Genomic DNA, 15,394 nt, shown 5'->3' with positions numbered 1-15,394 from the left:
AGTATCCAATGTTAATATTCAATTTACTTAAAAATGTAATTCAGCTGTATGGATGAGGATGTAAATATTTTCATGGATGAAATGTCAACTGTGAACAGGAGATAAGGGAATACTCACAAGTTAAAGGGACATCTTTGGCATGGTATCTCTGAATGTGGACATCAAGAGGAGCCTTGTCTCTAAATTCATGTCCACAGTAGTTGCAGGAATAAATTATCTTAGGTTTCGGGGTTCGCTTGCTCACTCTTCTCTCCTGAGCCGTGTTGGTCTCTTCTTGGTCTAAATCTGGACTCTGGTTTTGTTCACCGTCGTCTTCCTCGATTTTTATGGTGGCTTGCTCTTGGACTTGACTGGCATTAAGATTATTTACCTTTTCTTCATGAGGTTGAGGATTTTTTTCAGTGACTTTCCCATGTTTTCGTGTATAATGAATTTTCAGTGATCTCGGGTACATGGTTGAGAACCCACAAACTTTGCAAACGTTCTCCCCGCCCTCGCGTCCACCGTCTGGCAATGGCCTCTCAGCACGTTCTTCCTCTGCCTTATCGAGTTCACCAGCACTACCAGGGGAGACCCCTGTGGTTTGTTCCATCTCCATATCATCTGCCGGCACCCTCACAAAGTCGTTTTCAGCTGATTTGCTCTCAGCATCCCCCTCTCCTAATTCCAGGGCTTTTTCCATATCATTTCCTGTTATAGTTTCGCGCAAATGTGAAATCCAGTGGTGTCATCAAAACCGCATCAAAATCCTGAGGAAAAAAAAGAAAAGAAAGAAATACAACATGTTTATATGCGGCATGTCCAAGTGTCTAGAATATATTACTGCATAACAGCCAATACCAACTCCAAGATCAGATGTAGCTCTCAAAATGAGTTTGTATGTATCTCATAATGTCCTATGACAATTGACCCTATAATTTCAGAAATGATATGTCTTTCTTTTAATAAGAGCAATGTGAAACTTTTTACATATTTCGGAATTACCATGAATTACATATTAATTTCCTACAAAAAACATTACTTTCATTTAAATATCCCATTTTTGACTACTGTTTTGCATGTACAATAAAAAATAAAAAATAAAAAAATCTCACATTCCTTTTTGCATTTTTATTTAAAAATCTAATCTTTGTGGCCCATGACTACTGTCATCTTCACAATTTTGGCCTGCATGGCAAAAAGTTTGGACACCACAGCCAAGAAGATTATGTGAAGGTAAATCCAGTTCAACTCCGTCTGGTTAAACATGAGTAAATGTCGCCATCTAGTGTTAATAGACACAAACTGTTACTAAAAGCATGGTAACATAACAGGTTGTTGTTTCTAAGAATTAAAAGGTTTCGTTACATCGCTATCATTATTATCCGAGGGACCTATAAGTAACATAAATAACCACTGTAGGTAATCCATCCTAACGCTGTAATTGTTGCAGCTTTTCTCAACCTTATCTCAGATTAAAACATTTAGGTAAAGTCTGGTTTTGTTGGAGTAAATATGATCGGTGAGTTTGATTGCAAAATATTCAATCTCACATGGGATTTAAAAAATATATATGTAAACCATAATATTACAAGCAAAAATGCAATCTTAATGATCGTTGTTATTTATGAAAACGTATTTAAAAGCAGGTTTTATTTGGCTCTTAATTGAGTTATATTAATGCTGTAAATATTGTAAATTCAATTATATCGTTTTTTTTATAATCAGTTTATTTTAGGGGGGGTGTAGGAGACGCTGGTGGAATTCATCCTCTGAGATGTTTGTTTTTAATTCCGATATAGTCAGAATGGATGGGTGAATTAAGCGTATCCGTGAAAATTAGTTTTCAAATCTTGATCCCAGTTTGGATCCATGTCTGTACTGTCTGTCTCTGTGTTGCTCTGTGACAGACTGGCGACCTGTCCAGGGTGAACCCGCCTCTCGCCCGGAACGTTTGCTGGAGATGGGCACCAGCAACCCTCCTGACCTGATTAGGGACAAGGGTGTAAAGAAAATGGATGGATGGTTGCAGTGGTTTTTCATCAGAAGTAAATAGGGCTGAACATAATTCAGCTATATGCTACTTTGTGTTAGCATTTTCAATACAATTCTTTCACCTTGAAGTTTTTGGGGGTAACATAAATGTGAAAAAGTTCAAGCAGGATGAATATTTAGGGAAGTGTAACTGCACAGTTCAAATGGCACTTCAATGGGCATATGAATGTATCCTACTAGTGTTAATGTGTAATTGTTCACTTTTGTATGTTTTTGTGTTTTCAAACCTTGCCCAGTTGGCAAAGCTTTTACTATTTTTTCAATAATTTAAGTTCTGTTTCCATGTCAAAACACACCAGGTATGGACAGAAAACACAATTTTCAATAACTGTTTGCATGCAATTTGAACAAGCCAAAGACTGGGGATTTACCATTTACCTACTTATTTTTTCATTTCATTTCCTAATTTAACTTCTATATTTCCACTTTCTAAAGTGACCATCCATCTGTTGTTTTTTTCTAGTTGCTAACATGCTTAGAAATTAAACTAATGCAACTTTTTTGTATCCACAAGTATAAGAAAAATCTATAAAACATAGCTTTAACAAACATTTCAAGAAAGCCGAAAAATGTAAACCACAGAGGCATTCTTTTATTTTGACAATGAAACATCAGCTACATCCACTGGACGTGTGGAATAAAGGTGGAGGCAACAGATCTTCAACAAAATCTTATAAAACTAGTGAAAGTAGATTTTTTGATGCCTGCCTGGATAATATTTGAGGAGAAGACCAAATGTTGTCCAAACGGACAGTGAAAGGTTTAGTTTTAGCACGATAGCTGCTATGAAAGGAGATGCAGATTTAGATGCATGCAACATCTTACGTCCTTCATATTTTACAAAACTACTTAAAAACACAGCCAAGTTGTTCATTTTGGCGGCTGACTACATTAAGTTTGACTTTTTGCTTACTAACTAGCCCGTCAACATTAACTGAAAGTCGTGTTAAAGTTAGCCCCAGATGATTGTAAAGCACGCTAAAACGTCTACACCAGAGAAAAACTATTAAAAAAAACCATTCCGCAAGGTGCACCACTTTTGCAAAAATCCATATATTTGAGGGTTCAATAGTTTATGTCCCCGTGTCAGAGTAAAATTATGTAGCATTGCTGAAGCTGAAGTCTGCTGCTAACTTGCTAACTAGCAACACGTTCCTCTACTGTACTTTCACACAGCGCGTCCAATGAAATGCCTCCCTCGGCTATAACAGCCAATCATAGCAGGGCTAAGGCGGGTCTAACAAGCTCGAACGTTTGGAAAACGACGGCAGCACAGAGGCCCAAAAAGGAGGCTAACATCGACCTCTGAATTAGTCACCCATTTAGTCTGAACAGCACGTTAAAACACCGTATATCCATAAATGTCGCCAATTTAAACGCAGCTTGAGTACAAATATGGACTAAATTTCATAAATCAAGCGGACTTACCCCTTGTTAGGTGAGTGTTTCCACGGTGCGCGCTTTTTTGCTGCTAGACACAAATGGCGTACCGTAGCGTGAGCGATGCGTCACAGGCGGCCTTGTTGTCCCCGGGTTTTTTCTACATCAGCTGGTAGACCACATGATGCATTTTGTACCGTGGGAATATTGAACAAAGATGCCCGTTAAAACCTCTTAAAACAATTTAGCGCACAAAGGACTTTGAATTTTGCCTTATAAATACATTGATAGTGAATTACTGACGGATAATAAAAGCTGAAGACGTATTGGAAAAGAAAGGAAAAATATGAACTCATTACTCATTTTTAATTTGGCAATTTTCCAACGATAGAATAAAGCATAAAACAAGGTGGTCTATATAAAATAAAGATGCATCAACAATTTAAATATCTGTCTAACCGAATCCAGGGAGCATGTAGTACAATTCGAAATAATAAAAAACACATAATAAGTCAGCACAAATTTAAAATAAAATTTAAAAATGTAAAAACATGAACTCTGTTCTAGATAAAAGTCAAGTTTTTTTTCAAAGAAAATTTTGAGTTTGACTTTCTTTCTACCAAAATGCACATCCATTACTTCTTATTCTCTAAAACTTAGAGCATGAAGAAATACAATGAGCAACAACAACCAAGGACATTTTTTGTGTGTGCAATCAAGGATAAATTTCACTTGGAATTTAATAAAATTTACAATACCTTCTTTGTCATCCATTAGATGGACTAAAAGTATCCAATTTTCTTTTCTATCCATTTTATTTATTTGTTTGTTTTTTTAAATGCATTTTGTATTATTCCAAATTGAAGCACTAAAAGGTGTAAAATTGTGTTTAGACGGTAAAATCCAATGGAGAAAATATAGTAAGATTTAAACACATAAATCCTGTTATTTACATATATTGTATAAAAATACACTTTTATACTTTGTCTGATCATGTTACTTGGGTAAAATGGTTTGGATGTCCTTCCATTGGATTCTTAAAATAGTTGAGTAGAATCTTGGCCCATTTACACATATTTCCTTTAGGACTAAAGTCAGGTGTTTTGTTTTGTTTTTTACTTTTTGGCCAGTCCAAAACATTGATTTTGTTCTCCTCAACCTCCTCTGTATCTAGTGTTTCAGTATGAAATGACTCATTGTACATTTGGATGACCCGTTTGAGTCCCACGCTTTACCTTCCAGGCAGATATATTGATATGTTTCTTCGATATTTACACATATCATTCTCTCGTTATGATATTATCTGTTTCGTGTAGTGCACAAGTCCTCCTGCTGTAAAACACCTTCATGCTGCCACCACTGTACTTCACAGTTGGGATGGTGTGTTCAGGGTTACTGACATCCACGTTTTACCTCCAAATAAAAAGAATGTTTGGACATTCTCTGTTTATACCCGTTATACTTTTGATTGATTTATTTTTTGTATACAAGGTGCTGCCGTAAAATAAATCCACAAGTTCTCCTCCAAAGTCATGACATCATCACCTGGGCTTTTCCAAATTGCTCAAAGGCATAGTAATGCCATTTGTCTATAAAAATAGTTGCTAAAGAGATGTTTCTAACTGGTTGTAAGACTTTGAAATAAGGGAGTAAAAGAATAAAATAAAAATAAAACAAGGAATGACTTTCCATTGCTTAACACTCTAAATTTTAGTTTGTGTGCTACACAGAAACACTGTGTGTGTGAGAAAGAAACCCACTCACTGCCTGCGTAGTTTACATTTTTTTTCTTTTGGTCAAGCCTTGATGAATTACCACTTCCATGTGACACCCAGCATTAGTTTTATGGAAACACTTAAGATGGATTAATTCGTGAGCATGAATTGATTAAGCAGTCCAACGAGTCAGGAGGTGATAAATGATACCGACCCCAAATGAACACACAATTTGGGTTTTTTTTTGGAGTAATTCACTTTAATTAATCACAGTCAAATTTATATGACATGGATGGTTTGAAACACAACTGGCCTCCTGCCTAATTTTCCATTTTTCCATTCAAAATAGAATCATTTGCTTCCACCAGTCAATATTTGGGAGGTCAGATAATAAAAAGAAATTCAACATTTTCACTCTAAAAGCTGCAGGCTTAAAAACAATCTGACTTGGATCACAATTATATACAGAAGGGAAGATCTTGAGAGACAATTTTGAATCTGTAGAGGACTATTGCCACCTATTATAAATAGTTGGGTTGACCAAGCACAATAGGTTAGGCTTCTAGAGAAAAAAAATATGTGTTAAAATAACTAACATCTAGTGTTTAGATACCAAAACGGGAACTGTTAACAATAACTCATAACCTGAAATACTAAACAAGTAAAAATCAACTACAATGGCGCTAAAAACAAATAATGTTGGACTACACAAACAAACTCAAGCCGAAAATAAATACAACTTTTGACTTTAAGGCCAATTCTTTGGTGAAAGTTTGAACAGTCAAGCTAGTTAGCATTTACGCAGCAGGTAACACAGCACATATTTTTCATGCTTTGTGGCAGGATCAGTGAAATCTGATTAGTCCAAAATGGCAGCTTATATAGAATGATGATTCTATGTCTTGTATCTTCTTTAAGGCAATAAAATCGGGTCACAAATTAGACCAAACATTTGCTTAAAACTTCCCAAACGTCTATCCAATCAACATAAAACCTGCCATTTGGGCTAAGTAAATAAGGCAGAAGCTTTTTTGTCTTTAATAGTTAAATCAGATCTAAACCTCACCACAGTTCAAGGTAAAACAATTTTCTTTGTTTCAGTTTTTTTTTTAACACAACTAATCATGTGTCACCAGGACCAGGGTTGCCACCTTTCAGAAATAAAAATAAGGGCGCGTCGTCGCGTCGTCCTACTCTCATGGGGTGGGACGTCCATTGCAGTGATAGACATTATTTTATGGCGGTGTTTTTTGTTTTTAAAAAGTGATCCATAGAGCAATTGTTTATGCATAGAGGTCGGTTAGATTACCCCAAAATTGTACTCCAATCAGAGTAGCATACCTTAAACACGTTTAATTAAGCAAGTGTAAAAAGTATTTGGTAAACTACTCAAGTACTGAGTATCTGATCATAACACCTGATTTAATATTCAAAATGTATCCTCAGACAGCCAAAAGTATAAAAGTTATGTGAACATTCTGGTATTTTAGTCAAAATATATCAGCATTTCATAATAAAGCATACAGAAAGCATTAACAAACCTTTTAAAGAAGGAAATATTGATGTCTATTTGTATGATTTGTTCTTTAAATGACCATTAGTATTATTTTGGCTGATATTATTAATAAGCAAATAAGCAAACCTTTTTTTTTTTGGTTGGTTTGATTTTCCTTCTTTGAGCAAAACTTGATGTCATGGTAATAATAAGTTTGTATTTGTATCAAAGGGTTCTGAGTCTGTATAGTGTCACTGATATTGTTATGAAGTATTTATAATGTTTAATGCTTTAAAGCTTGTTGTAAATGACCGCTAATGATCATTGATTATTAGGCTGTTTTATTGTTTTATCAGAATAAATGGAGAAGTACAGCAAATGTTAGTTTTTTCATTAAAGTATTAAACATCACAAAATATTTTACACTGAAAGAAATAAATGACACATTTTTGAAATTCTGTACAACGTCACTGATTTAGAGAACTGATTTATCAGCTTTGAGTGCTTTTCTTAATGGTAATTTTATATGGAGATATGCCCTGTTTGGTGATGAAATAAAACATAAAAGCTATCTTCTCATTAATGTTGATTAAAGACACATTTTTGGATCTTTTTATATTTTCTAATTGATTCTAGCATCAATTGCTGAACATTTTCTTTATCATGGTTATGAATGTCATGTTTTTTTCAAGCTGATGATCAGATGTCAGTTTTTGGATTAATGGGTGGAAATAGTAAATAGTTGGATGTTTTCTATTTTGAGGTCAGGCGTTTTTCATGTTTGTTTTTTTTTTCGTCTTCTTTTTCCTAATCAAAAATCCAAAAATATTTAACATTATTTCAGTTTGAACTCAGATTTCCACAACAGATTAGCTGAACCTTCTGATGGATAGCTAGCTAGCTGTGTTCACTCGGCTGCATGCTGGCATCTACTGTGAACTCTGGTGTTTGTGTTGCTCTACACCACCGTTGCAGCGGCAGGTTGGCTTCCTCTGTAACGCATCAACTGTGTCGTTTTTGCCGCGTGGGCCCCGAGGCGGCATCAACTGTATCGCTTCAGTCTCGCACACACAAGGGTTAAAATCCTCCTTCCAAACACTCTGAGCTCATGTTGGTCTATTGAAGCAATAGCCTTGAATTTCCTGAGGAAATAACTGATGCTTAACTTTTTTGTCCTGAAACTAAACTTTGTCCTTGTTTACAAACTGGGATAAACAGTGAATTAAATTTGTTTCTTTGAGTTTGGACTCTTTGAAATAGATAAAATCAGTTAAATAAATGATTACTAAGCTCTAACCAGATGTGGATCTGTATGATCCCTGTCCTACTTGCCAACATCGGAAAGAAATCCAAATGTGAAAACAAGAAGATGTGGTAACAACTGCAGCACAGGAGTAATAACATCAGTCCAGCTAATGACACGACCAACACCAGCATCAGGATGGTTTTGCCTGATGACTGATAATCCACACTAATGCATTAATGAATGATTGACATTTTCTCATGTAAAAACACAACATTTGGTTATAACAGCCTGTCGTTACACAGAATCATTACACTCAGCATTTGATAAAAGCATTGTGAGTGATCACTGTTTATGTTCCTGTGTTTCGTTATTTTCCTGAAAATATATTTTCTCAAACTCACCCAGTCTTAGTCAGGATGTTCAGCCATGTTCAAAGCACAGATACGACAGTCATACTCAATAATTAAAAATGTCTTCATGAGTCTTGTGAGATTAAAAGTACCTTTTCAAAGTAATAACCTTTAAGTAGCTAATTGGCATACTTTTCTGTTTTTGTTTTTAAAAGTAAAAATTTTCATTGGTCTGAGGCAATAATCTAATTTTAAATGTGATGTTTTCATGAACTGTTGAGGAAAATCATCACACTTAACAGAAATAAAGGACATCAAACATCCATGTGTGTAATTAATCTACATAATGTGTTCAATTAGTGATAAAGTTCCTGAAATAAATTAACTTTTCAATAATATTCAGATTTATTGAATATTATTCGTATAGCCTAAAGTATTTAACAAGAATTTAACACGTCACTAATTTTCAAAGTAAATATCGTTTGAAGGTGAAATTGACATGACATTCTTTCACTGAGTCCAGGTGTGAAAGGAAATCAAATCCTAGTTTTATGGTAAGAGAGTAAAAACATTTTTCTGTTCAAGAGACTAAAAACTGATCTGGTCTTAATTTAAATCTAACATTAACTCAAGTCCCACAAATGACTGGCAAAAAGTTCAGTTATTATATGCTGCTACTTTTATTGTTTTTTTTATCATAACATGCTTAACGCAGCCTCACAGTGGCGCAGTTGGTAGAGCTGGTAGAGCTGGTAGAGCTGTTGCCTTGCAGCAAGAAGGTTCTGGGTTTGATTCCCGGCCCGGGGTCTTTCTGCATGGAGTCTGCATGTTCTCCCTGTGCATGGTGGGTTCTCTCTGGGTACTCTGGCTTCCTCCCACAGTCCAAAGACATGACTATAAGATTAATTGGTTTCTCTAAATTGTCCCTAAGTGTCCTGTCTGTCTTGTGTTGCCCTGTGACAGACTGGTGACCTGTCCAGGGTGAACCCTGCCTCTTGCCCGGAACGTTAGCTGGAGATGAATCAAAGAAACAAACTAAGAACAAAACCTCCATTGCAAATGTTTTGAGTGTCACTTTATGCTGCAGTGGTAAAGAGTAAACAGAAGATCTCACAAAGGATCGACTCATAAACACACAGTAAAGAGGCTGAGATGGGGGCGTTAGAGAATGAGAAAAGGTAAACAAATAAATAAGGTGAGATTAAACATAAAATTATTTGGCTGATGATCAGCTTAGTGCATCATCCTTGTCACTGAGTTAAAATGTAAAATAATAATAATAATAATCATGTAATTATTATATGTTAAATGTTTTCCTTCTGAACAGAGCAAGCAATTAAGGCAAGACATGATAAGTTTAAGAGTTCATAATAGATCAAGCAGATGGCTTAGAGCCAGTTTCTAAATGTGACTGATCTGTGTCTAACCTCTGGAAAAATACTTACTCTCTCTATATAACCTATCAAAAACATTTGTATTAATTGTAAAATCTTTGATTTCTACACATATGTATGAGTTGGAAAACAGGACAAATACAAAACCTAAATTTATGTACATTTATTGACTTACATTCACGAATTTAGATGTCTACGAATGGATTTTTAATTGACAGTAGTCTTACATCATACATAACTCATTGTGTTTCCATAGCAACTAAAACAAACAAGAACATGACATATGGTTGTTTGACATCATCATGCCATCGGTGTTCTCATCGATGATGTCATAAAGGTTCAAAAGATTATTATTAGAATTTGGAATACAAGAATCCTCAGTTTGCCTTTCAACTTCATTGGCGGTAGAACACTTCGAGAGAGACGGTTTCAAAGACTGATTTTAGAAAGTATTTCCAGTGCAGTAAAAATGACTCTTATGATCGGTTGGGGTCTTGGCTATCTCGTGACGAAGGGAGTTGAAAAACTCCTGGTATATAAGATTAAGGATGAAGACATTCCAGATGCGAGCCTTTCTGACGAACGTTTTAAATACTTTGGTTTTGAGGATGTCGCCGAAGAAAACTCAAACCACAGAGATGATTCAGCACAAGACGAAGGACTTTTAGTGGGAAGCAAAGAATACAATAGATGGAAATACTTTTGTTTTGAGGAGATTATGCCGGAAGACATGGAAACTTCCTCTGAAGTTGAGGAAGTAACCATCAAGGAGGATTTGTCGTCTGAGGACACTGCTGATTTGGAAAGTGTTAATGAAATCAAAACAGAGCCTCACTTGGAAGCTTGCGCTGGGGATACTGAAAACACTTTTGAAGACTTTAATGCTTTTGAAAGTGTTGATGTTCCCCATGAACACGTGGACCTGGCTGTTCAAGCAAGCTGTGACAGCAGGGAAAGTCTGATGAATTTTGAAATAATCTTTGATTCTTCAACGGAGGAAGAGTCTTCCGTTGATGAAAACAATAAGGATGAAATTCAAAATTCCACAGACAGTTTTAAGACCATGGATGCTGCAAACAATGTTTCCTCTAAGGAAGGAGATGCTGGGACTGCTGAGTCACATTTTGATAAAATCTCACAGTATTCTTCATCAGAAGAACGGTTTTCTGATGAAAGCTCAGACAATGACACCCAAAATGACCCTGACCATATTTACAGCATGGATGCTGAAGAACTGGATGCGTCCTCTAAGGATGAGGACAGTCGTTCGGGAAACGCAAATGCTGGAAATATGTGGGAACATTTAGGAGAAGTTTATGAGTTTTCTTCGTCAGAGGAATCATCTTCAGAAGAAGAAGAAAATTCTGAAGATGGAAATCAAAATGACACAGACCATTTTGAGATCATGGACGCTACAAACGATGTTTATTTTAACAAGAGAGATGCTGGGACTGCTGAGTCACATTTTGATGAACTCTCAGAGTATTATTCATCAGAAGAATGGTTTTCTGACGAAGAAAGCTCAGACAATGACACTCTAAATGATCCTGACCATATTTACAGCATGGATGCTGAAGAACTGGATGCGTCCTCTAAGGATGAGGACGGTCGTTCGGGAAGCTCAAATACTGGAAATATGTGGGAACATTTTGGAGAAGTGTATGAGTTTTCTTTGTCAGAGGAATCATCTTCTTCAGAAGAAAACTCTGAAGATAGAAATCAAAATGACACAGATGATTTCATCCAGATGGATGTAAATCTTGACCCAGCTATGTACTTCTGTAAATTTTCCAACTCATTTTTCAATTGTTGGATGAATGCCACCACGCAAAGCGTCATGAACTTGACCGTTGTCAGAAGGCTTGTGGCTCAGTTTCCTGAGCAGATTTCTGATCTTTTTGCTGAGACACCATTGTTTGCAAGGTTTTTCTTTGAAGCAATCCACCATCCAGGTAGAGACTTTCCTCCACACAAAGTGTTTACAGTTCAGAATGAACTCCTTGAAACTCTACAGATCAGGGATGTAAAACATCAGGACAAACCAGGAGTCCAGACTGGCCCAGTCTGGCATCACCACAGACTGTAAGCTGTACACAGCTGACTGTTGTGAACAATGCTAGAAGTCTTCACATATTATCCATAGCCTTGGTCCTGTCATTCCTCTTCCAAAGGAACAACAAGGTGACACAACATGTACTCTTCTAGGGAGATATTGGAATAGGATTTCAGAGAATTGTGGCACCTGCAAGTCCAAAACAAAGATTGACTGTTTCTTAAAGGGTACAGATGTGATGACCTTGATACTGCCAAGGCCAGACAGTCCAGATGATATAAGACATCCTGTGATACCTGACCAATGGGTCAGGTATCCATCGGTCAGGTATCACCTGTAAAAACTGTTCCTGTAAAAACTGGAAGTCAGATATACCATCAGTCCTCAGTTATTTGCTGGAAACAGGCAACAACTTCTGACACCAGCAGCCTTTACACATATTTGATGTGTGGAGAGCTGGTATTTAAGGCAGAAGATGAGCAGGTATCACTGGAAAATATCAACTGTGGAGCTGACATTTGCAGAAATGGGTACATCTTCATCTATGAAAAGGCCACAGAAGGACAGGACGAGTACAGTGTTGGGATCAAAGTGACAACTGATCAACAAGATCACAGGCTGTGTTCCACCCACTATCTTGTCAAGGAGTTGTGGTCAGTCCGGACGCTTACAACAGCGCAGTCTGAACTACTGAAGAACCAGAGGTCGGCGGCCGATTGGCCGCATGGAACCATGAAGACGCAGAGATGGCGGGTGGGTGTGATGGCAAGAGGACATGGAGCGACCAGCAGATGGATCATCAGCACCGGGAGACGCACAGGTAAGTGCTCAGGCACTGAGCAGCTCATATATATATATATATATATATATATATATATATATATATATATATAAAAATTCCCTTCTCACCCTCCGTGGGTGGTCTGTTTCATCCTCTGAGCTCGGGTCCTCTACCAGAGGCCTGGGAGCTTGAGGGTTCTGCACAGTATCTTGGCTGTGCCTAGTGCTGCACTTCAATGAGACATGTTCAAGTCTCATTGAAGATGTGAATGCAGCATTGAGAACTATCCCTACCAACACCATAACAGAAACCAATGAACTGATATACAGTTATATATATACTGTATATAAAATTTAATATTATTCTTTATTATTATTCTTTAATTTAAAAAACATACATAAATATATATAAGTTAGGGTTGCCACCTTTCAGAAATAAAAATAAGGGACGCTCCCCACGGCGCGTCATCCTACTCTCATGGGGTGGGACGTCTGCTGCAGTGATGGACATTATTTTATGGCGGTGTTTTTTGTTTTTAAAAAGTTATCCATAGAGTAATCAGTCATGCGCAGAGGTCGGTTAGAGTACCCCAAAATTGTACTCCAATCAGAGTACCTGGCCTTGCTTAATTAAACATGTTTAATTAAGCAAGTGTAAAAAGTATTTGGTAAACTACTCAAGTACTAAGTAACTGATTATAACACCTGATTTAATATTTAAAATGTATCCTCAGACAGCCAAAAGTATAAAAGTTATGTGAACATTCTGGTATTTTAGTCAGTGTTTTTTGAAACAAACAAAAAACAAAAACTGAGCAATATTTCATAATTTGATATATTAAATGAGCCAAAGAGCCACATCTGTCTCCAGAGATCCAGGTTGAAGATCCCTGGCAGATGGAAAGTGTGATCCTATCTCTATACAGCAGCTAAAAGTGTAGCATTAGAATATTTAATTCATTGTTAAAGTAAAATTGTGAAGGTTAAAAAAATCCATCACTGAGTATTAACATAAGACATTTATTTAGTATAATTTCTTAGGTACCCCGTTGGCCCCCATCTAGAACCGCACCTGGGCTGCAGATCTGTGTCTGCATTAATAATGCATTAAATGACCACTGAGCACTGAATTCATAAAATATATCACCATTTCAAAATAAAGCATACAGAAAGCATTAACAAACCTTTTAAAGTAGGAAATATTGATGATTGTATGATTTGTTCTTTAAATGACCATTAGTATTATTTTGGCTGATATAATTTATAAGCAAATAAACCAATATTGCCGACTAAAAGCACAATAAAAAACTTAATTAATAATAAAATGTTCTACCGTATAAGCCTCAGGAGACGATTGAGGGATGAAGAGATGCTGATTTCTGGTTCTTTAGGCTCTAACGCGTCTAGTTCCTCTCCTGATCCATTCTGTCTGGTAATCACACTGCGCCACGATGGACACATTTTTTAAAATTGTTTTTATTCATCCTCACAAACATTATTCCCACTCACGTATGTATCTTTACGAAAGGTTTTGCTTCTAAGGACGGTGGAGTATCGGGTCAAGGACGTTTTAAAAAGACCCGGGTTGATGGCACCTTTCCGCGGCTGCGTAGTGACCGTTTCTAGGCAACCGTGACAACAGCGTCGGTCCGTAGCCTCGGGTTCTTTAGCTTCCGCCACCTGTGTTTTATTTTGGTCATTATTGTTGCACTTAATGTTGATATGTGTGTGATAGGCGTGTCTATCGGACATTTATAGAAATACGGAACGAATCGCGTCCTGTATCGGGACGGGCGGCAACCCTAACCAGGACACTAAAATACATCTGACTAAATGGGGTGAAAGGTTGAAATCTTATGCGACATTTAAAAACTCTGGACTGCAGTTTGTGCGATTTTAGTTCGCGTGTGCGCCCTGGGGTAGGATGAAATTACAAGTTAATTATCCATATTACGCTATTACGTTACAACAGGTAACCTGAAACCAGGCAGTTCTGATCGGGCAGATAAACTAAAAGCACATGTGTAGGTCCGAAGAGCCTTCATCAATCAGATTAATCTTAACTTTGAATTAAACTACCCAAGTTCGCCATGTCCACAACGTCATAATGTCATTTGGCTTCTGCAGCAGCCGAGTGACGACATGGCGTTGCCAAATTCACTGTCATGTCTTTGTGCAATGGCAATAAAGAAACTAAGTCTCTTCCTCATTTCTATAACATCATAATGCTGCCAGAGTGCTGCTCCAAAGTTGATATGCCACCATCATCATCATCAGTTTGAGTGAATTTGGAAAAAATGTTCTGTATAATAAAAGTTTTATGATCAGATCGGATAAAGACTGAGCAGTTTGCCATCAGTGGCAACAGCTACTTTTGGAGCATTCGAGGTGGAATATTGAAGGCTACACTGAAATGATCTACATTTTGTGATGGCTTAAACATGGACATGGGAATATGATCCAAAACTCAAGACTTTATTTTTAAATAAATGCAAATGCTAACAATATGCTGGAAGGGCCCTGACTTCAAACTGACGGACTGAGATTCCGGTCTACGTGAACAAATCAATCACCTAAAATAAGCTCAATTATTCCTGATAAGAAGAAAGGCCAAATATCCAGTCTTATCTGTGCAGATGCCTGCAAAAAGCATGTGGTTTCTCCCCAACCTGCTAGCAGAAATAAATTTAAACAGATTTGGTGCTTTATATTTAAAACTGCAGAGGGCGCAATGGGACCACTTTCCAACACGCTGGCTGTCTTGAAACCACAGCTGCACACTGTGTGTATCTGTTGTTATGGGAAACTGCCTCTAAATAAGTTTTTTTTTCAAAAATGATCTGCTGAGAGGCTCATTGTCGCAGAGCAAATGCTGTTACTGCGATTTGGGGAATAAAACTGCAGTAAGGAGAGATGTAGCTGCCCATCAGACACGAAAAGTGAGAAG

The 15,394-nt window shown here is 37.0% G+C and overlaps 1 protein-coding gene and 1 long non-coding RNA gene across 2 annotated transcripts in view; both read right to left on the bottom strand.

The window, feature by feature from the left end:
• The window catches only part of znf407 (zinc finger protein 407), a 192,614-nt gene extending 189,045 nt beyond the window's left edge, over window positions 1–3,569 (bottom strand). The window contains exons 1-2 of the mRNA XM_008432014.3: window positions 3,463–3,569; window positions 118–749 (exon numbers count right to left, since the gene is read on the bottom strand). Of these exons, the coding sequence (XP_008430236.2) occupies window positions 118–682 (565 nt within the window). The 5' untranslated portion in view covers window positions 683–749; window positions 3,463–3,569. The remainder of the gene's footprint in view (window positions 1–117; window positions 750–3,462) is intronic.
• Window positions 3,570–8,876: 5,307 nt separating this feature from the next.
• Window positions 8,877–14,757, bottom strand: LOC145555247 (uncharacterized). Its single transcript, XR_014091351.1, has 2 exons — window positions 13,781–14,757; window positions 8,877–9,231 (listed from the first exon to the last, which is right to left on the bottom strand). It is a non-coding gene; the product is annotated as an uncharacterized LOC145555247 (long non-coding RNA).
• Between the last annotated feature and the right edge of the window lie 637 nt (window positions 14,758–15,394).

The sequence above is a fragment of the Poecilia reticulata genome, chromosome 16 (assembly GCF_904066995.2).
Source record: "Poecilia reticulata chromosome 16, P_reticulata-male-v2, whole genome shotgun sequence".
Classification (NCBI taxonomy): domain Eukaryota; kingdom Metazoa; phylum Chordata; class Actinopteri; order Cyprinodontiformes; family Poeciliidae; genus Poecilia; species Poecilia reticulata.
This window is presented reverse-complemented; position numbering and strand designations above follow the sequence as displayed.